The sequence below is a fragment of the Vigna angularis genome, chromosome 10 (genome assembly GCF_016808095.1).
Source record: "Vigna angularis cultivar LongXiaoDou No.4 chromosome 10, ASM1680809v1, whole genome shotgun sequence".
Lineage (NCBI taxonomy): Eukaryota > Viridiplantae > Streptophyta > Magnoliopsida > Fabales > Fabaceae > Vigna > Vigna angularis.
The window spans coordinates 22,160,938-22,185,380 of NC_068979.1; the positions used below are offsets into that span (position 1 = coordinate 22,160,938).

The following is a 24,443-nucleotide window of genomic DNA, read 5'->3' on the forward strand; positions in this document are numbered from 1 at the left end:
TGAGTTGTTATTCAAACTAACTGTACAATTCAAATGATAGACGTATAGCGGTTCGGTTGTTGAGTTTCCATACGGAATTGTATCATGCATCCTGTCTCTGTTTGGTTTTGTCAAAGCCAGATGGATAACTTTTTGCTTGAACGTTTTGTTTACTTCTGTTCAAAAAGCATTTAACACTTTTTGCCTTTTCTAGCTTATCAAAAAGGAAATTCTCCATTTTACAGCTATTCCAATATAATTACGAAAGAACCGTAAACATTCCAGTGTCTTAATTAAGACATGAGAATTAATGGTCTCAAATGATTTTAATTTAAGTTTGTGCTGAATTTATTTGTTTGTTTAGGTTGAGAATTCCATAATTACTACACATACGATTGAATGAAACACTAACTTATAACAGTTAAATCTTGTTAAAGCTTCTCACATATTTAGAAGTAGTAAACTTTACTTAAAAATAGTTTTATCCAATTCTGCTTATATCCCAGGATTCCTGAAATGCCAAAAAAGTCCCGCTGTGTACAAGTACATATCCATACTGATAAACTCAATTTATAACCATTTAAGTTTAACATAGCAAAAATAGTTGGTAAATGAAACAAATTCATGTTGTTTTTAATGCAGCTTAAGAGAAAGAGCCATTCATTGGAGTCTCTTTCTAATGGTGAACTTCTGGCTATTCCCGTGCATTACCACTGATTCGGATTCCACAAACACATATGTCATAGCCTCGTACACAGACAACTTGGGACTAAAGTAGTATTCGATACCCATTTATTCCCCTCGATTCTACCATGCATGTCGGAAGACATTTTCATTGTCAAAGTTGGTAGTAGGGTCAGAACAGTAGTTAGCAGAATACCTGATCAGGAAACTCGCTAACCAGATGAGAAAAATAAGAGAGGATCTAAAACAGCGTGCGAGCAAGTCAAAAACTTGAAAACGTAGCATAGATGTAGACGCTCGAAAAGAATTCCAATTAGCATAAAGACAGAGAAGCACGACCTTACTTGTGTTGGTGTGCATTTTTCACATGGCTTAAAGGAACATCATTTCAAAGCTGCAGGGAAATTTTGGTTCCCAGGACAACCAAGCAATCAGCTCAATCACACCCCTTTTTCTCATGATAGATCAAACAGCAAAAGCACAACAACTCCATGATAAAGATTATAAAGTTGTTCAAAATCCTGTAAATGGTAGGCAGTGCATGTTCCAACCAAAAAACAGAAAACAAGTCTTTGGCTTTTGAAAGAATAGCGTTATTTTATGATCTCTTGAAAAAGACCCAAACAAACCATTATTATTTGAATAACCAAAAACTGAAATGGCAGCCAAGGCTGGGAGTGAAACTCATAAGATGAAGAATGATAATATCGAAAACTTGCATGATGTTCCTTCACATTTATGATTATTAATATATACATTATCTAGAGAGATAAAAATACCCTATTTTACCTGGCTCCTATCTCCACTCCACCCACAGATTTGGTGACAATTGTGCCTAGCTTGTTCTACAACTCCATGAAGCTTCCCAACATGATTACCTCAAAATTCATACTCATCTACTACCCAAAAAGAAAAGACATTATTATTATTTTACAGAAACAGCTACCGGGAAGGCTTAAAATATCCCAGAGCAGCACAACTTACACAGAGCTAGCTAGCTAGCTAACATGACATAAGCACAATTCATATAATCTCAACTCAACTCAACGCCGCAAAGTGCGTACATCCCCAACCTTAGCCGACAGGGCCAAACGAAGCTGCTCCTGCGTGTAAAACCTACTCCCCATCTTCACCGTCGCTTGTTGAATCATCAAATCGTTAACCACCGACACGCTGGCGTGGTGAACGTCCAAGTCCAACTCCATCAGCGCCGCCATCAACCTCGCCGCGGGGTGGTTCTTCTTGCTGCATTGGATTCTTATCATCGCGTCCCACCCAATAATCTTCACGTCGATGTCCAAGTCAATCAACGCCTGATTAGCCGACTTAATGTTACCATTACCCGCGTGTTTCATGTGATTAGAGTTATCACTTGATTTCTCGAGTTCCTTCTTCACTCCTTCAAGTTGCTTCTGCAACCCATCTTTATCTGATTCCAGAGTTTGAAGCTTGGACTTCAGCTCCGTAATGTAAGATATTGCGTCACCCAGAAGCGACGCTTTGTCCATCTTGGACACGTTGGGAACCACAGCACGAAGCGCGTAGAACCTCTGATTCAGCTTCTCCCTCCTCTGCCTCTCCGCTTCCACGTGGTTTAACGGTTCCTCTCTTCCGTTCGCCGGCTTCCGCCCTCTCTTCCGGGGCCGCTTCTCCGGCTCCACCACAGGGTCCTTTACCACCGACGCTTCCAGATCCGAGTGGTCGGAATCACCGCCACCGGCAGACTTCAAATTAGTGACCGGAAGAATCGCGCGGGAGGTGAACGAAAGCATTCCGTCGTCGTTGCTGCCTCGCGAATTCGGTGACCTTCTCTTCCCGTTGTTGTTATTGTTGTTCTCATCCGCAACAGCAACAAACGGTGATTGACCAGAGAAGAAATTTGAATTGGAATTGGAATTACCATTGACGGCCCCGGCCCCGCCCCCGCCCCCGTAAGAGGTTCTCTTGCTATCGCTGAAGCTGAGAATCTCGCAGGATTCGGGCTTCAGGGAATGCTGATTGTTAGTGTTGCCACTCTTGGGATCAAAACCGTACTCAGAGAAGTTCAATTCTCTGGAGAACACGCTCTGGTTCTGTGGAACAGCGTGGATAGAGCTTGGGGTTTCAGTTAAGGTACTGGAACCGGGGGTTTGAATAGAACTCTCCAACTGCATCGTCTTTGAAATCCCGTGAGTACTGTTATGAGGGGGAACAGAAACGGATACAGAAGGAGTAGCTGCGACAGTGTTAATGGAATCCCTAACTTCAGGATCGTTGAGCCAGAGCGTGGAGGGGTCGTTTTCTCCTTGATCGGCGCTGGTTGCAGGCCAAGAAGAACCCATGTCGAAGTTGTTGTTGCTAAAATTGAAGAGGACCTTCACCTTGTTCATCAGATCCGGGTTCTGGTAAATTAATTCGGTAGACCCCAGTTCAACGACTCCGTTTGCGGAGGGTATGCAGACTAGGGTTTGGAGGCCAAAGACTTGTCCCTGGCGGGCTCTCTCGCAGGGGGAGGAGGAGAGGCGGTCGCCACCGGTGACCCAGACGGGGTTGGAATTGAAGAAGGCCTGGCCGGGCAAGCCGGCGCCGTTGACGAAGGACTGGGTCATGGAAACAAGGAAGAACCACTCGGTGTCTGTGACCTCCTCGTCTACGTCATCGGAGGCGGTAGCTGAAGAGCCAGAGATGAGGGAGTTGAGCTCCCGGAGGACCTTCTTGCGGTGGTCCTGCTCGGCGGCGGAGGTGGCTTTAGCTTTGGCCTTGGCCTTGGCCTTGTCATCGTCGCCTTTGTAGTAACCGTCGCCCCAGCCAAGGAGCGTGGAGCCGGAATAGTCATAGGAGGACTGCCAAAAGATAGCGTAGGTCCAGCTCTCTCTGGCGCCCTCGATGAGGGCCTGTAGGCGGTGCTGGAGGGTGTCCTGGTTGAAGACGGCGGCGGATTGCGGCGGCGCCGGCGGAGGCCATATGGAGGAGAGATCGGAGGAGGACATGAAAGCCTCCATAACAGAAGAGTTATCGTCCGTCCAGAGATTCATCCACTCGCTGACGCTGAGTTGTTGATGATGTTGGTGATTGAGCTGTGGTGATTGGAGTTTGGCGTTTGGGTAATTGAAATTGGGTTGGATTGGGAGAGAAAAAAAGAAAGAGAAAAGGGGATAAACACAGAAAGCTAGCTACCCAACAAGAGAGAATGCATTTGGGTTTGGAATTTATTTGGAGTGCATTTAGGGTGAATTTTAGTAGTATTTTGTTTCAAGAGGACTGACTGAGAGTGAGCAAGCGCGAGCCTTCCGCGAAACCCAAACGCCCACGCCGAGTTTTTCGTAAACACGCCGCGTCTTGTATCTTTCCATCTCTTTTTTACTGCTTTACTATACTATATTTTTTATTATTATTAATATAATTCTTTCATTCTTTCTTAAAACAACTTATTTCGAATTACGCGAATTAAAGATACTGTTGTTTTAAGAGCTATAAGTCTCAAATGCTTATCGTATGGATTATTCTTATATCAAAATACTTTTAATTAGAAGACAGTTTTTAAAAAAATTAAAATATTAAATATAAGTATAATTTTAAAAATTAATACATATTTATTGTTATTTATTCTTTTATCAATTGAATTAACATTATTTAACCCTGATGATTTAAGCAACAGAGTCTTATATTTATTAATAACGGAAGAAGTATTAAACTGAATTTCAATCTAATTTTAGATAAATGTTATCTTAATTAATATTACAAAAACACCTGGTTGAAATGTTTAATATATTTCATTAAGCAATCTTAGTTGTTAAAATAGTAAATATTAATTATATTTACCACAATAAACATTTTATATAAAATATTTCTCCTGCTTTTGTATAAAACATCTTATGTGTACGGAAATTAATTTTAAAATTATAAGATCATAGTTGTATAACAAAAAGAATAGTGCTGGGTGGTGTAAAGTGGACCTGCTTGAGGTTCATTTTCACAATTATTTTTGTTTTGTCTTATTTTCTTATAATTTTGTGGACGACAAAAAAGTCTGCATTCCACCTGTAAATTGTCTTTCTCTGGTGCCTCGTGGGATTGACAACCCACACATCAATTCAAAAGTGATGGGGCTTTAAAACCATATAATAATAAGATAATGAAAAATATACCCATCACATATATATCATTTATATCTTAGTTTTTATTTATTTTTAAAATATATATATATATATATATATATATATATATATATATATATATTTCTATATTACTTTTAATTATATTTTATAATTGAAAAAAGTAAACGAAATATACTTTACTTTCAATCATATCATATATTATAAATCACCCACTATTTTTTTATATAATTATACTATTAACTTTATTATCTTAAAGTTGAAGTATTTCTTCATTCAAATAAAAATAATAATATAATATATTATTTATACTTATATGTAAAAGATATTGTTTTATGTCCATTTTTTTTTTAATTTTACCTTCCAAATGAATTCTTTTAAAATTTAAAATTATTTCAAAAAAATAAATAAAATTTATTTACAAAATAAATAAAAATATTTATATCAGAATTTTAAATATGTTAACTTTAATTGAAAATTAAAATTAGTTACTCTTTAAATCTTCGGACTAATTTAATTTCTCATCTTTATAACCATGTAAACTTAATATATTTAAACAACTTTTGTTAAGTTTATTTGAGGTTTTAAATACGTTTATCAACTAACATTAAAAGAAATTTTTGTCAAATAGTGTAAACTTCGATGCTATCATGAGATGTGTTTGAAACGTCAAATAAATTTAACAAATTTTAGTTAAAAAAATTAAATTTTTACACATTCTAAAATTGAGGGACTAAATAAGACTAAAGTTTTGAGGAAGGACTAATTTTAATTTTCACTAAAACTTAAAAAATTTAAAAACATATTTAACCCTATTATTTATATTTATCTATATAATTATTTTTTATCATAAAAATATTATTTTCACTAGTCATATATAATGTGCTTCCATACACTATGTTCTTACTTTTGTTATTAATTATATTGATTCTCAAATTATCAATATATTATATATTAGATATAAAAGCACAATAAAAAAATAGTGAAAAAAAAACGCTCCTCTCATTAAAACTATGTAGGTAAGAATGAAAGAAAACGATATACAATAAAGAAAAGTTATTATCCTATTAAAAATAATTGTAGATGACTCTCATGATACTAATTATCTTTTACTGTTTTTTTACATGTTATTTAAAGCAATAAAACATACATAAATCTTGGAATGATTCATTTATATTTTACTTCTTACTTATCTATTAAATTTGTTTAACATTTGATAGAATTTGTTTATCTTTTATAGCACAAGTGCATACGTACACGTACATACATATATGTGTATATTTTTATATATTAATGTATTAGTTTATTTAACTTAGTTGAGAGTTTGAATGATATATGTCTATTTAATTTATATTGATATTTTTAGCTTATTGTTAGACTTTGTTTGATTTAAAAACTAAAGAACAATCTCGTTTCAAATGATACATTGAATGGAAAAGGTTTCACGTGTAATGTTAAAAGTCGGGTGATTTTTGTAACGAAAAAGATATATGTTGTAGTAATACAATAAAACAAGGTGGGTAACTTGTATATATTGGAAGGTTTCAATAGGATAGACTCTGTCATTTGTTTCTTCGTATGCATTTTATAAGGCTTTGTAGCATTTGCATCTAAGTCACATGAGTGGGAGTCGGATGAAAGTTTTGTGTGAGCATGGGTGATTAAGTAGCTATCATAGTAAGGCTTTGCAATTATGTGAGTAATGCATATTTGGAAAGCAATATAGACAATCATTCTTAAGCTATTCTAATTATTAATGTCCTTTAAGAGGTACTTTGTTAAAGAATGTAAATACTTAAAACTAACTTGAATTTTTAAGATGAGGAAATATTTAATGTTTTTCTCATTTTCATTAGTATATACTTTTATGCTTAATTAGACTTAACAAAAGGTATGGAGTACGATAATGGATAATGAGTTAGAATTATGTTTTAAGATATTTGGCAACTTCTACAAAGATTAAGGTATTATTGGACATTGTATTGTTTATTATGCTTCACAAAATAATAGGGTGACAAAAGAGATGAATAAGAAGATCTCATTGGAGAGAATAATGTGTATGTTGTCTCGTTCTGGATTGGATTAAAGACATTAGATTAGAATTTCCAACACAACATGCTTATTTGGAATCGATCTTTAGATATAACTAATGAATTCAAGACTCATATATTAAGGTGTGATTTAGTAAACTAATAAACACTTCGATGTTAAAAGTGTTTTGTTGTTCAATATAATAATATCATACAAATAGTGACAAACAAGAACTTATAGTCAAAATTAAAAATATTGTGACTATGAAATGTAAGGGTGTCAAAGTGAGTCTGTATGACTCGCACGAGTTTGCTCATTATGGTTCAGCGAAAAAAAAAAGTCAACTCAACTTGACTCTCTTTTTGGTGAACCAAAAATTTTGTAACCTGATTCAATCTATCATAAATTGGTGGGTAAGTAGATTTTAATCCCCTCTTAGAGATAGTAAATACACTAAAAGGAACATAGCCTTACGGATGTTTTGTTTTTCTAAAGTATTTTATATATGTATTATAGTATAATAAAAGTGTATTGACTTGAGTCATTATTTGATAACAATACAATTAAAGTGTAACCTATTTTACTAAACATTTTCACAAAGATAGTAGTTGAAAAATAAAGTGTCAAACTACATAATTTAGCAAACAAATAAATTAAACGTCCGAAGTATTAAAACATTATTGGACAACATTCTAGTATTAAAAAAAGTGTAAACCTAAACCTTAAACCCTAAACTATAATTAGAAGTAATAAGTGATTATAATAAAAAAAATGTAAAAAATGGTAAAAAAAAACTAATAAAGTATTGTTATTGGTAGGTTGTAGGTATAAAATTGGTTGTGTTGGGTCTATCAAGGGAAATGTTTAATGGAGAGATACAAATACCAATGAGATATGAGTTCAACCACATAAGGGATTGACACCACTTTCTACTTAAAACTTTAAGGTAATGGGTTAATGGATCTTTCACCTTTATATAGTATTTTAATTTAAAAATTCTATCTAACATGGGACTTAGATTCACACTTGCATTTTCAACAATTTGTACTTTTATTCGATCCGTATATAATAGAACATTTGTTTAGTTCTCACGTGAGATCACCTCTACCTTAGCTCCTCTTAATCATTGAATCAAATGGAAAGGAACTAATTTCATGATGAGTTTTTGTTTTTGTTTTTTGAAAATTTTTATTATGTTTTTAGTTACTGAAAGATTATATCATCTCTTTTATGTGACATAAAAATGGCCATAGTAAGATATTTTTAATGAATAAGTTCAGAAAAATAAATACTTGAAATGAAATCTTCTTTTACAAATTTTGAAAGATAAATAGAATGTGGCGTACTAAAATCTTTCATAATTTTCATGAAAATAAAAAAGAGATGAAAGAGATTGAATAAGTAAAGAAAATCATATTAGAAAAAAAATGAGAAATAATGAAAAAAAAAATATAGAACAAGAAAGAAAACCGTTTGAAAAGAGAAAAATAAACAAAAGAGTGAAAAGAAAAACATTATAAGAAATTGAAAATAAAAAGGAGAAAAATAAATAAACTAGTTGTTTGTTCAGAGGCTGAGTGCTTTTGTGTATGAACTGATAATGTTCTACTTATACCAACATTTGAAAGTTACCTGTAGGTTTGGGTTAGGCTAGGTTTTATGATGGAGACATGGGGTCTGCTTTTAGAATTCTATCTTCATGGTATGCTCTACTTTGGTATCATCTCTTTGGAATATAATTAATATAATTACAGCATCCAATTTAACAATTATTTTACTTTAATTCAATTTTATGTGTTGGGTATGAAATTATTATATAATGAATTGTTTTAATAAACCTTTTCTAAAATTAAAAAAACACTTATGAAATATTAAAAAATAATATATGAATGAATATTCTCCAAAAACACAATTATTTTATCTAGTTCCAACAGCGAAAGGTTGGCCATGAGAGAAATAAAAGGTGGGGTCGTAATCTAGCAATAAATCAGAATAGTCATTTCCCATAGTTTCTCTCTCACAAACACAAAATCTTTCTTATCCTCACACGATTGAGTGAAAAATGAAAATTAGGAGCAGAAAAATATTTGATGAAAAAAGACTTCAAAAAGAAAAAAAATTGGGTCGTAAAAGTATTGTAGTTAACTGTTGTATTAAAAAAACATATTTATTTGAATATCTAATATATATATATATATATATATATATATATATATATATATATATATATTAAAGGACTTGCGTAAATAAGTAGATGATTTTTTCAAAAGATTCATTTATGTAAAAAAATTAATATCACTTGATACACTCATTTATTTTAGTTTAAATCAAAACAAACAAAGCCACCGAATATGGCTAAACAAATTAAAAATGTTAAAATATATTAAAAAAGATAATTTTTTAAATTAAACTTTTTTTACGATAAAGAAATTTATATAATTGGTTATATTTTAAACATAACTATTTATGCATAATCTTAAAAAAATTATTTTATGCCACCATAATTATATATATCACTAGCTTTATAATTTTTTATTAATTATCAAAAAAATTATTAATATATGTTTTATATTATGATGAAATAAATAATTAAATTAAATATTTTTGTTATTTTCTGAAAATATTTTAATTTTTTTATTTTGAAATACACTTTTTAAGATTTGTAATGATTTTTATTTTAATTTAAAATTTATTTTATATTTTTTAAATTAATTTGTATATTAAACTATTTTATAATTCTTTTAGCTGTAGTTCAATAATTAAATAATTTTTTTATTTTTTAATTCCCAAACTTTTTTACTTTCTCAAATGTATGTCTGCCAGATTGATCCGACGTGGAAGGAGTATGTCCTCCACGTGTATCCAAACTTGAAGATCCGGATTAAAAAAATGGGAGAGAAGTTCAAAAGTATAATACTAATTAATTTGTATACGATCTAAAAATTAAAGTTGTATTATTACACAATATAAGTTTATATTCTTTTAAATAAACTCCAAATATTTTCTTAAGTATTTTTATGAAAAAATAAGACAGGGTTTTTTTGACAAGCTATAATTAATTTAGGTTAATTTAGGTTAATTTATAGAAAAATGAATTGTAATTTATATTTAAAATAATGTTAATTTATTTATGAAAAGAATAATATTTTTGTGATGATGAGAGGGAGGAGTATTTGATTTTGTGTGTATTATTATGGTAAAAAAGAGAGAGTAAGGAATAGGATGGGGTAGGAAGGAGTACCATAAATGGGTGAAGAGGATGAAGACTGAAAATGGCATAAGCGTGACGCACAGTGTCAGACACAGTCTCACACTGACTTAAAGAGGCCAATCATTTCTCCCTTTTAATCACACACGCTAAAAAAAAAAAAAAAAAAAAAAACTCACGTGTTTCATATTTTCAGCCCCTCCCCTGCCCTTTATTCTGATCTGCACGCGGAACATCTTGTTAATTTCTCTTATTATATATTAAGTTGTTGTTTTCAGCCGCCGCGTGTGTTCCATTCCGCTGCCAAAAGTCAAAGCATTCCAACTTGGCGGTGCTGTGCCCAATGAATGTAGACGTCTCCGTACACTTTCTCTTTCTTCTTTTCATTACGCTGCCCCGTCACTTCACGCTTCCCCATCATCATATATCATTTTTAAATAATCATATTCCTCCCTTTCCACGAATCCTCATTCTTCACACCACTTATTTCATATCTTAATCCATCTTATCGTTAACATAATCTTACACTAAGCTATCTTCTTTTAATCAATTCTTCTCTAAGACCACTTTATCACCCATGCACTGCACTATCCTTCTTTTATTCTTTCACAAGAGTGTCTGGAGGTCTGTTTTCTAGTTCCAACTTTCCAAGTTTCATGTTTGAGTCCTGAAACTTACTTAGTTATAACATGATTCAAGTTTTAAGGTTGGATTTCATGGAAATGTGGTAATAACTTCAAATAAAACGATTTCATAATTATATAAATTGATATAAAAATACTTTCTAATGCATATATTATACTTCGATTTTTTAGAAACTAAAACATAACATGATAAGATGATACTTTTGAAATTTTCAGAAACATATATATCTCAGTTAAAATATAAATAGGGTCTCGAAATTAGAATTCGATTTATTTTTTAACATTATATTAGAATTATGAATTAAAATTTATCTTCAGTTAAAATATAAATATGGTCCGGAATTAGAATTTGAATTATTTTTCAGCATTATATCAGAATCATAAATTGAAATTTATCTAATTTATTATTAGAAATATTTGTTATTTATTTAATCTATTACGTTATTTAATATCAAATTCAAAATCTTATCTTGATTATAAATAACACGATTTTGTAATATATAAATATATATAAATTCCATTTTTCTAATTAATTTTATACAGTTAACTTTTTATATATATAAAAACTAAGACAAAAACAATGAATAGAAAGGTATGAGTGGACGGTGTGGATTAGAAATAGCATGTTGAGTGAGTGATGATATTACATGTCTCCCACGTTTGAGTTAGTAGGAACATATGGGGAAGAGGTTGATGTAGTGTAGCAGGGCAAGGTTGAAGAGAGAAAGCAACAACAAATTTTGGGTCAACACGTGAACGCTGCTAATGATTCCCTACAATGTTTTCAAAAATGCGACCCCGCGTAAGACTTAGTGGGTCACAAAATATACACTGCGTTTTTTTTTCACATAATCATTTTTCTCTGTCACTGTAACATAGTTTTGCCATGTTTTTTTACATCATATTACCTCTTCTTCAACTTTAGAAATAATAAACAAGCAAAAAATGTTACACTTGAAAAAAAAAATGAATTGATTAATTATTGTTAGAAGTAAAAGATACAATATGGCACTTTTATAACAGATCTACGTCGAGTTCGAACCGAGTACGACATTTTGAGAAAGTGCACGGGCGAAGGGAACGGTGGCATGGCTTAAAGCACGTGACTTTTTGAGTAAAAATATAAATAATATCTTTTTTGTTTGAATAAATTTTTTATAGTATTTCAAAATCATATTTTTTTTATTAAGCATGTTTTGATCCGTGTAAAATGCTAATAATTATGAAATTATAAATTTATACTTCATTTAAAAGCTTTATAATATTTTTTATAAATAATTAATTTATAATGATACATATATATTACATAATAATATAAAAAACTTGCAATTCTTAATCATCCTATTTAAGCTGATAATACGATAAACTTTAAATAGGCTTTCATTTAAATTCGTATAATAAAATATTTTTTAAATAGGCTTTCATTTAATCCAGCCAAAATCTTTAAGAAAATTACTATAACAAGACATTGACGAGATTCATGCCTTGTTTATTTAAAACATGTCGAACTTAGGTATACTAAAATTTGACTCGATTTCTTCTATTTTTCACAAGTAATTATAACAAGAAAAATGCTAGAAATAAAATTTTGTAAATCTTACGGCTCAAATTTAATTACCCCTTCTATTGATTTAGAGTGGTCAAGCAATAGTAGCATTAATAAACTACAAAGCTTTCTTGAAGGAACCGATCCATACGAGTTATAAATTCTTACTAAAACAATTGCAGCATTTTTTAATTAAAAAAACTAAAATATTTTTCTCATTATATTTTTTTATTTTGTTCAAACATTTGTACTTATCAATGGTAACAAATTTAGATATAAATATCATGATATATTTTATTTAAACTTCTGAATATACTCAAAATTTTATACCCCTCAACAAAATTATATTTCTTTCATATTATTTATGTCTTATTTAATTATTATTGTTACTAGTATGAATACAATCATTAGATTTTTAACTAATATATTAATTAATTTAATGACCATTTCGATTTTAAAATCAGTGTAATAGCCAGTGTTATATAAAAGCTTTATTATTATCTTCAAAAAAAAAAATATAATATAAAGAAAAAACCAATATAAACACAGATTACAAGTTTCTTTAATAAACTTGTTCAATTCTTATGTTCAACCAGATAGAAGGATTAATGCATCCTTACAAGTGTTTTCTCTTTATTTTTCTTCATACATAGTTTAACAAATTGTTTCGGAGAATGGGGTAGAAGATTATTCTTTCACTTGTTATTTTCTATTCTATCTAGGATTGTTCTTGTAAAATCTATTTTTTTTTTATTTTTTTAAAATCTTAATAGAGCGGGTGGGTTAAACAGCTCATAAGTATGTTTTATTTTGTTAATCATATTAAGTTTATGCTGATGATTTTAATGTGTACGTTACTGAAGAATTACTTATAGAGATTATGGTCTATTGATAAACCATGGTCTCCAAAATTATTAGAAAGTATTTAGAAAGCACTGATTCTTATGAGAATAGACCATCCGGTCTTATAAGAGTAAGGGATGTGTTGACCGGACTATCAAGTACACAAATTATTATTTTTCTTTAAACTTTAAAATAAAATATTTCCTTCTTTTCTATTTACATTATATTTGTTTAAAAAAACATTGTTTTAATAAGCCTATGGTGTAAGGAAAGAAAAGGGGCTAAAAGATGTTATTAGTGAGATTTGACACTAAAAAGAGTTTGGGAAATGGTGGTTATTGAAGATAAAAGAGTGATAATATGTGAAAGGGATGTTTGAGGAGGTGAGTCAACATGAGTCGATAATGGCGATGTGTGGTGTGTAGTTAGAGACGAGGATCCCCCACGTTCTTCACGCATTTAATTCTGTCGCTACTTAAACCATCAACTTCTCCAACTTCCTTCATTAATACTCTTAATTATCCCTCTGCTTAAATTAACCCTCCTAATTTTTAATATTAATGTTTCTCAGTTTCAAATCTAAGTGAAGATTTTCTTTCTAATTAAATCGTGTTTCAACTTTTTCGCTTGAAGAGAATCACTACCCTTGATAGATGGCATTGCAGCTTCAAGCTTAATATTACTAATTTTCTTTTCTTTCTCTACCTCAAGAATATTTCAATAATTCGCATACTTTAAGAGGAAATGGCTAGAAATTTGCGGTGGCTTTTTAATGGAATCGCCTGATAGAAAGAAAAAATAAAAATAAACTACTGTATTGTAATTACACTTTCAATTAAAAGAATAAATAAAAGTATACCAGATACCTTTGATAAAGTGATATCTTCTTAATACTTAACAAAAGAGATGTTATCATATATTAATAATAAATATGTAATTTTTCTCAAGATAGATTGTCTTAGCATTATATACCTTTTAAAGAGATTTACTGATAATAATATTTAAATCAACTTTTATCTTTATATTAATTGTTTATTTATTCATATTATTTAACATAAAATTTTGGTGAATATTTACTCAAAATAATATGTATTTCTTTTAAGAAAAGTCTTACTAATTAAAAAAGAGTAATTTTAAAACATAGTCAAATTTTGACATCAACATTTTCATATTTATTTGGAAGCAATGCAACATCAAAGTCATGTTTTCTAAATACCATGATATCATTGCTTCTTCTTCAATGCAAACCCCTGACACACACTAATAAATTTGTTGACGTTGTTCTTTCTACTTGTAATTTCCATAAACATATTGACAATAATAATAATTTCTTGTTGATAATTTGTGCACCCAAAGGCACCTTTCACACAATTATTATCCATCATCACCATTTCAAATAGGAGAATATATAACTTCAACAAAGTCATTACACAGATAAAAATCATCACTACAAATACTAAATGTATATATCCAATTGTTTTTCTTGTTTAAAATCTGAACTTTGGTGAATATGTAATTGAAAAGAAGAAGTTTATATAGAAGCTATGAGATGAAATGTTAGGTGGAAAGATTTGCAGCATAAAGTGTGAATACGTGGATTCAGATGTATCACCAAAAATATGCTATAAAAGTAGAATGACATTATTTTTGAATTGCATTTAATTAATACAAGGGCAATATCACTACGGTGGGTGTCATCTAACACGCAATGTAAGCGCAAAACATGTCTTTTCTAGCTTAAGTCAGGACCAGACATGTTAACTAATATCAAAACAAGCCTAATATTTTAATATTTTAATATTTTAATAACACAGACTTATAAGCCTGGTACTCACGTGCTTTGTTTTTTTTTTTGTCAATAACTATAAGAGTTTTTCAGTTTGGGTAAGTTGTGTTTGTTTGTGGACACTTCTCCTTGCACCTTTAATTTTTTTTCTTTTAATTTCTATTTTTTTTAATGTCACTATCCTTTTGACAAGGATCCTTTTGCTGAAGGAATATGACACTAACATATTAAGTGAATGTAAGAAGATACTAAAATCATTCAAAAATAACTTGTTATATTTCATTTTTAGCATTTATTTTCTTTTAATTTAATATTTTTAAATAAAATCATATTTAATAAAGTAGAAGATGAATGGTAGAAAGAAAAAGAAGTATTTTAAAGTTAACTTAATTGAAAAAGTAATTTAATAGACATTGAAATGAAAAATTATAAAGAAATAGAGCAACATAAAAGATGATTGGTTATTTTTGGTGGAAGGAGGAATGGTGAGGTGCTTTCAGCAAAACCCCCAATTAATTCATTCCATAAATAAACTAGTTATCTAAATACCCACCCATTTGCGTTTCAATTTTCTTCATTTCTCTTTTACGTCTCCATGGCCTCAGATGCTTCCTATGACAAGAACAATGTGTTTCGGAAACTCAAGGCAAAGTCTGAAAACAAGGTTCATCATTATCCATATAATTTCTTATTAATTATGTCTCTTTCTACTTCATATCCTTCTCTGCATTTTCTTTTAGATGTGTTTCGATTGTAATGCAAAAAATCCAACTTGGGCCTCCCTCACCTATGGGATCTTCCTCTGCATCGATTGTTCCGCTGCACATCGTAGTCTCGGTGTCCATGTCAGTTTTGTCAGGCAAGTTATAATCATTAATATTTCCGCTCTCCATGTTAGGACTAAATCTTCTCGCTTTAATATTTTCCCTACCTTCAGAATTCATCAAACACAACAAATAATGTACATGGATACTGTCATTTTTGCAGCTAACAGACATACAACGTTAAAAAGGGTATTAATAACATGGTGTTTGTCGAGGTTTATGAACATTTGCATGTTTCGATTTGGTTTTTATTATTGCATTGTTGAATGAGTATGATTTGTGGAAGATATATAGGATTAGGATTTGCAAAATGAGAACATTGATTATTATATGTTTGTTTTGTAGATCAACAAACTTAGACATGTGGAGTCCAGAGCAATTGAAAACGATGAGCTTGGGAGGAAACAACCGTGCACGAAATTTCTTTAAGCAGCATGGTTGGACTGATGGTGGTAAAGTAGAGGCCAAATATACATCAAGAGCTGCGGAGTTATATAGACAAATTCTTTCTAAGGAAGTAGCTAAAAGTATGACAGATAAGGAGGTAGATTCACCATCATCGCCTACTGCTTCTCAGTTTGAACAAGTTGTTGAAGAACTTCCTCAAGTAAAGACTAATGAATCCCCAAACGAAAGTGCTTATTCACACACAACAGTTTCTAATACTGTCAGAAAACCTATATCTGCTAAAAAAACAAAAAAAACTGTCGGACTTGGTGCTAGAAAGCTTACTAGAAAGGTATATATACTTTTATTTGCATTTATATTTGAAGAAATATGTTGTGTTTGTTGGTTAATTCTGATCAGTCTCACAAAATTTGAAAATGCCTATGTATGATATGCAGTCATGTGAGAATCTGTACGAGCAAAAACCAGAAGAACCAGCAACCGCAGCAAAGAAGCATACACTTTCAGGGTCATCATCTACATCACGATTTGAGTATATAGAAAATGACCAATCAGTTGATTTGAATTCTAAAGGCAAGGGTCGCTTAGTAAGGCATGTATCCTTACCAGAGTCATCAAGCGTCTTTGTAGACTTCTTAATGGATAGTGGTTCTCCAAAGGAATTTGGGTCAAATTCATCAAAAGACAAAGTAAGCTATCCTTAGAAAACTTAACTTTTAGCTAGAAAGAATATTTTGTTTTATCTATACTAAAACTTTCTTTTATTACAAAACTTCCATGCATTACCATAAATATTGTTGGTGTTCTTTGTTTAATCACATGGTACTTTTTTTTTCATGATGTCCATACATTGTATATTTCTAGGTAAAACTTTTGGTAAGATTGGAAAACAACATCATCCACATTTTTTTAAATGTCTTTTAACATTTTTTTTTCCTATTTTAGTGTTTTTTGTTTTGTTTTAATCATAGTAAAAAAGATATATTTACTTGTTTTAGTCTTATAAATATTTTATTATGTTGAGTTAATCCCTTTAAAAGTATTTTAGATGGACAAGAAACAATTAATCTACTTTTTATAGGGACAAAAACAATAAAAAAATATGCTTTACTAAAATGGAGAAAGACTTACGAAATAAAATGTATACTAACCAAAAGTTAAAAAATAACAAAATATGACCATATTATATGAACAAAAACCTATTAAAAGCATAATATTTTATCTTTGGAATCTATAATTTTGTTTGGTCATCAAACATTAACATTAACCTATGACGTTGAAGGAAATTACACTCTTTAATGTCCTTAAAACACATTATACTTCTACTCTCAGACATTTAGTAATTTTTGTGGACTCTTAATTTCATTCAATTTAGGACAAAAAAAACATATTGAATTTTAGTAACTAAACTACTTTATGTTTAAGGATACATTGTGTTTATAATACATGATCCCACGACATAACCCGTAGACACCAAACATAAGTTTTGTATAACTATTTCATTTGACCTCAACCAACCATTGTGACACCCGGGCACGGAGACGAGGGCGGGGAGTGACGCTGGTGCAAAAAGCATGGTGCAGGGGGCACAGACAAGGAGCGGCTCCTGGCAGCTTCGGGTGGAAGGGGTACATGGATGAATCGAACATACACCGGAATGAGAGGGATCTGGAGACTGTATAGGTATGGGACTATACAGTTGAAGGATAGCTTAAAGGAATTGATTTGACTACTCATATCACCAAAAATGCATTTGCTTTTCGGTAGCCTGACTCATAAGAACTCCATGGTTAAGCGTGCTTAGCCTGGAGCAATTCTGGGATGGGTGACCTTCCGGGAAGTTTTCCCGAAAAGTGTGCGAGTGAGGACAAAGCACACTGGAAAGCCTGGTGGTGATCTGTGGGGGCAGTCGACGGTCCCTGCGAGTTGCCGGGACGTTACAGATGGTATCAGAGCCTAGCCTCTCCCAGTAGGGTGTGGTTCGAGGACGAACCAGAGCAAAAGCTGGTGGGCATGTGACACCCGGGCACGGAGACGAGGGCGGGGAGTGACGCCGGTGCAAAAAGCATGGTGCAGGGGGCACAGACAAGGAGCGGCTCCTGGCAGCTTCGGGTGGAAGGGGTACATGGATGAATCGAACATACACCGGAATGAGAGGGATTTGGAGACTGTATAGGTATGGGACTATACAGTTGAAGGATAGCTTAAAGGAATTGATTTGACTACTCATATCACCAAAATGCATTTGCTTTTCGGTAGCCTGACTCATAATAAAAAAAAAAACAAAAATAACTTTTATTTTATTAAAGAACAAAATGTTTGTTATGCTTAATATCTTTAGTTGGATCTGTATTTGTATTCCCTCCGTCCTTTATTCCAGTAGGTTTTTGTTGGAGAAATTGCCCGAAGCCTACGCTTTCTTGAATCCAATTGTGGATATTATGCCAGTAATACCCTTACTCTTTTTTTTTTTAGCTTTTGTTTGGCAAGCTGCTGTAAGTTTTCGATGAGATTTTGAATTTGAATAATGTCTTAAAAAAATTCAGAATTTATCAGAAAACTAAAATTCGAACATTTTAACAATTTATAAGATCAGATAAGTCTTACAGTGTGAATTCTGGATTCCAATATTGAAATTTTTTAATATATAGGATAGGAAAAAAGAGGGACCTTCTCATCATTTACGTTTTTTGAATTGAAAAAACCTAATCCGATTATTCGATTGGAACCCCTCACCAATAGAATACAAATTTTTTTTATATAGAAATTTTTGAATTGGAATTGACGAATAACCAATATTAATAATAGTCTTTATTAATGTAAAATGGAAAATGGGGCGTGGCCAAGCGGTAAGGCAACGGGTTTTGGTCCCGCTATTCGGAGGTTCGAATCCTTCCGTCCCAGAGCATATCTATTTATGATGTATATCATATTTGAATACAGATTGTATCTCATAATTAAAAGGGACCCTGCCTTTTTTTTCAAAAAAAAATTACCATTTTTCTACTTTACAAATTATAAAAAATAGAATAGCGTATAAAATCTATTGCTAGAATATCAAGTTCATTTTCATTTATGTCTTTACTTTTAAAAGAAAAAGGTTTTCATTAAAGCACACTGGAAAGCCTGGTGGTGATCTGTGGGGGCAGTCAACGGTCCCTGTGAGTTGCCGGGACGTTACAACCATGATTAATCATCTATATATAATATTTGTATATGTTTTGGGGTTATTTTCATTTTAATTCGGTTCTTATTTTTTGTCTTGGATCACCACCCTTACTAGATTGAGGAGTCCAACGAAGCAAGAAAGAAATTCTCAAATGCTAAATCAATTTCTTCCTCTCAATTTTTTGGAGATCCAAACAAAGATGCAAATGATTCAAAAGTTATCCTCTCAAAATTTTCAGTAAGTGTCCTTATTAATAAATGTTTGAAACATGGTTTGAAATTATACAATTTGTTAGAAAATTAAAATGTGAGTTTATGTTTATATTGAATAAAAATGAAAAAAAAATATTACAAAATCATTTTTTTTAAGTTTTAGATAAAAATTGATATCAGTTCTGTGTAAATTTGGTTCATATGTTTCATTGTTTTGAAATGTATTTAATGCATCTCTTTCAAAAGATTAATCACAATTTAGATAAATCATGGATGAATGGAACAAAGTTAGATATTTTTTTTTTCATTTCTTTCACCATGCCATAATGCATACTAACATTTTTTTTTTCAATGTGATAAAAGTTATTTATAAAAATTTATTCTAAAGCTTAAATTAGCCTTAAAAAAATAGTCTAATGTTACTTACACACTTGTGTTATTTTCATGGCATGTTTCTAGACATTGTAATCATAAGTTTGTAGCAATTGAAAACCATTATTATAATAAATAATTTAACACAAGCTAAATATGAACAATCTTCGCAAAATTTTCTTACTTTTTATTGTTATAATTAGAAATAAAAATCTCCGAAGTCTAAATTTTGGTGTTTGAGTGATGGTTCTCTTGTATTTTCAGGATTCAACTTCCATTTCTAGTGCCGATCTTTTTGGTAACTCTTCCAATGTTGATGTTGATGCTAATGACCTCCTTAATAGACTATCTTTCCGTGTATGTTTCTGTATTTATAAATTTTATTATTCATGTTTATATAAGGCCACCTTAGATATTATCATGATTTTTGCTATTTTAATTATATTCACACTTTTAAATTTATTAATAATTTATTATTATATGAAATTTAATAATAAATTATTTTGTTGTTGTGTAGGCTTATGAAGACATTTCTTCTCTCAGAAATATGGCTGGTGAGACTGGGAAGAAACTCAGTTTCTTGGCCTCCAATCTGATAACAGATATTCAGGATAGAACAATGTAAGAATATAAGCTTTTTATATAAAAAAATTATATAGTTGATATCCATTAAATTTGGTATAGTCGACAATCACCTGTGTATCAAATGTAATTATAGTACAACATATAAAATATTTTTTAACAAGGGTTTCACATCACTAATAAAAAATTCTTTTCAACACAAACTGAAATGCTATCTTCTGAAATTTCTTAATATATATTAAGTAATTATAATATTCCGCTTTAATTATTTCCAATACAAAAAAAAATGCTAATTAGTATCTCAAAAGATAAGTAAACTATATATCTTATAATAACTAGTTATAATGCATAACTTTACCATTTTCCTTATTAGTTACTTAAATGTTTTGTTTTTATTTTGTTAACTAGACTCTCTTTTTTCGTAGCTTTTATTTTAGTTACATATGCATTTAATACGTTACTTTCACAACTAGTCAGCTGTTTTCATGATTTTGATATAAAAAGATAAAGTACATTTGATAATTTACAATAACAATATCTTAATTATATCTGTATTATTTTTTATCTCATTTAAAAATTATAACATATATTATTATGTTATTGAATAAAAGGTGTCATGTATGCATTTTTATTATTCAGATTATCAAAGTATTTTTTTTCTTTTTACGAAAAATGTTATTTTCATCTATATTTCTAAATTTCATGTAAAATTATGTTACAAATTCTGATAAATTTTTAATCTATAAGTTGGGTGGTAATATTTAAATCCCATTAAATATAAAATATTAATTCTATAACTTAAAACAATATTTTAATTATATATTTTTTAACTTAAAATTTTAATATACATTATTCTATTTATTAAGTGAATTGTAAAATTGATGTACGATGTGAAAAAAAGGACTATATTGTTCTTATATGTTTTGAGCTGATACTTTAATTTGTTATATTATAAAATATTTAGTAAAATTAGCAGAAAAAACTAATTGGTAAGTGTTAAATGATTAAGATGACAATGTATCAGGTTGAGTTGGACATGAATAGTGTTTACTCGTTACTTCATCCATAACAAAAAGATCCACCAGTTACATGTTTAGTTACTAATCGAATATCCGTTTAAAAAATATACGTGGATATTTTAAAATTTGTGAATACACATAAATATATGTAAATATTTAAAAAATATATTTGATAAATTTTTAAAATAAAATTACAAAAGAAAATATAAAATTTAATATAAATTAAATTAAATATAAGTTAAAATTTAATTTTAATTAATTTTAACTTAATAAAATATAAATTAATTTTAATCAAAATTAAATTAATTTAATGAAATATAAATTGATTTTTCATTTTAACATTTTATGCATAATGGATACTAACTGATAGTGTAATATCGACCCATTTATAAACCGGTATTGAAATATTTCCGTGTAATAAATACTTGGGAATACTAATTATCTGTATTTTTTTCACTAAAAATTATATGTAAGTTTTATTATACAATTATAATTTTACATTTTTTTAAATGATGAATTTTTTATTAAATTTTTTAGTACTTTTATTTATTTTTTAAAAGTAGTAAATATTTTTTTTAACAAATCATTTTAGTTAAATAAGTTGATATGATGAGTATTAATCAATTTTTTTTATTTCTCAATTTAAACTACTGTTACAACGATATTTTTTTTTTGTAATTTTTATTGTGTATAATTTTTACGTATCATCATTTAATAAGTATTAATTACAATGTATACATAATTTTTTTTTTCAATTTGAACTGCATAAAAAATTGTAAGGAAACCCAACAAATAAAAAAAAGTAATGTAATAATTAATTGTCTTTGTAATCTTGAAATAAGTAAAAAGAGATTAAGAATAATAAATTAATGTATTGAAATATAAAAGATCATAATAAAAGAAAAATAAACCATATACAAACCAAAAACTAGCTGAAATAACTTCATAGCATAAAAAATGTTAGTTATAAAAATACAAATAACGTAATATTTGTGTGTGAGAGTAGATTGTTTGTTTTTTGCATTCATGTTCTTATTTCTTCTATATAAATGCTTGTGATAGTAGTTTTTGTTAAGCAATAGGTATGATTTCCCTTTAATCTTGACATGCACAAATTACTTGATTGAGAACATGTAAAATAATAGTTTTAAATATTAATTTGAATACCATCAATTTTTTTTGTATAAGGTTTCTACTTTTGACATTGATTTTGAATGAATGATTAAATCAAGTAACTCAATCGTATTTGAGAATTAGTTTTATAAACAATTAGTTTTATAAGTAAAAATGAGATTAATTATGTTGTAAAGTTTTTTTTTTGTATAAATTATGTATAACCACTATAGTTGTCTGATCATGTTCGTGTATAAAAGGTTATATTCTTATCACAATAAATTATTAATGCTTATTACCATATATGTACGTGTGGATAAATATGTATGTAATGCTTAAGAAGGAATATTAAGCTAATGTTTGTTGTATTTATTAAAATGAACATTTTGTAACTCAAACATCCTTTATAGACAATAAATTGATTGGTATGACTTGTTTGAATTTTAACAACACCTTTTTTTTTTAATAATCATAAATATGATAAGTTTTTAATTTACTATTACCGTAATAACTTTGATTAATCCTGACAAAACATATAACAAGATAACAAACATAAAATATAGAAAATGTAATTCCCATGCAATTATACTTTCGAAAATGTTTCTTTAACAATTATTTTTTACTAACTATTTTACAATGTTAAGGTGACGATTCGTCTGTTTGAAATAATATTTTTAGAAATAAAAGCATACGTGGAAATTTGTTTCGTGATTTCTGAAATATTATTTCAAAAAAGGGTTAATTTTTTTATTTTCAACAACTTGAAATCTCTCTATATCTCAAGTTTCTCTCTTTCACTCTTCTCTCTTGGTTGCCCACCGTTCTCGCCAGCTACCACGTCTCTATTTTTTTCAACTTTGTTCTATGTGGGATTCATTTTTTTCAAATGTTCAATGTAGTCATAATTTCATAATTTATGTTCAATTTGGTACTTTTTGCTGACAACATTTAAATCGTTAATGACACAGTATCCAAATTAGCTATCAATGAATGAGTTGTTAGTTTTTTTTATATACGTGGCAAATTAGAAGGAAATCTGGTATTTGAAAGTGGTTTTGTTGAAACCATAATCTCCAAATTGCGAGAAATATGACCCAAAAACGCAAATGTCAAATTCAATACCCTAACCTCCAAATCGCACCAACAATATGTAGATGAGCATTAAGAACACATGAAATTCCCAAACCAGAATATAAAAAACATAAGGATTTCTCAAAACAACACCATATTTCAAATTATATTTGCTAGAAAATAAAAAATAAATATTATATATATATATATATATATATTTTAAAAAGCAAGTACTTTTATTTTTGACGTAATCATTTATGTTTCAATCTTTAGTGTAAAAACACGAGGAATTAAAATATTTCTAAATGTTAAACAATTAATTGTTCAAGGTCCAATATTATTAACTTATTTGAACTCCCGCTTGTAATTTTTTTTAATTTAAATTTTATTTTAGTAGGAAATAATTGTCATAATAATGTTGAAATTTTTATTGTGTATATAAAGATAAATAATGTAAAATAGGTTAATAATATTTATTAGAGAGAGAGAGAGAGAGAGAGAGAGAGAGAGAGAGAGAGAGAGAGAGAGAGAGAGAGAGAGAGAGAGAGAGAGAGAGAGAGAGAGAGAGAGAGAGAGAGAGAGAGAGAGAGAGAGAGAGAGAGAGAGAGAGAGAGAGAGAGAGAGAGAGAGAGAGAGAGAGAGAGAGAGAGAGAGAGAGAGAGAGAGAGAGAGAGAGAGAGAGAGAGAGAGAGAGAGAGAGAGAGAGAGAGAGAGAGAGAGAGAGAGAGAGAGAGAGAGAGAGAGAGAGAGAGAGAGAGAGAGAGAGAGAGAGAGAGAGAGAGAGAGAGAGAGAGAGAGAGAGAGAGAGAGAGAGAGAGAGAGAGAGAGAGAGAGAGAGAGAGAGAGAGAGAGAGAGAG

The 24,443-nt window shown here is 29.9% G+C and overlaps 2 protein-coding genes across 2 annotated transcripts; one reads left to right on the forward strand and one right to left on the reverse strand.

The window, feature by feature from the left end:
- Positions 1–1,365: 1,365 nt before the first annotated feature.
- Positions 1,366–3,923, reverse strand: LOC108338459 (transcription factor MYC2). The gene has a single exon (XM_017575356.2). It carries the CDS (start codon positions 3,675–3,677, stop codon positions 1,707–1,709), a length of 1,971 nt encoding a protein of 656 aa, XP_017430845.1. The 5' UTR covers positions 3,678–3,923; the 3' UTR covers positions 1,366–1,706.
- An 11,429-nt stretch (positions 3,924–15,352) lies between these two features.
- Positions 15,353–20,425, forward strand: LOC108336728 (probable ADP-ribosylation factor GTPase-activating protein AGD8). The gene is made up of 7 exons (XM_017573194.2): positions 15,353–15,479; positions 15,556–15,674; positions 15,985–16,378; positions 16,485–16,736; positions 19,331–19,453; positions 20,065–20,157; positions 20,318–20,425. Exons 1-7 carry the CDS (start codon positions 15,411–15,413, stop codon positions 20,423–20,425), a joined length of 1,158 nt encoding a protein of 385 aa, XP_017428683.1. The 5' UTR covers positions 15,353–15,410.
- The last annotated feature ends 4,018 nt before the right edge of the window (positions 20,426–24,443 follow it).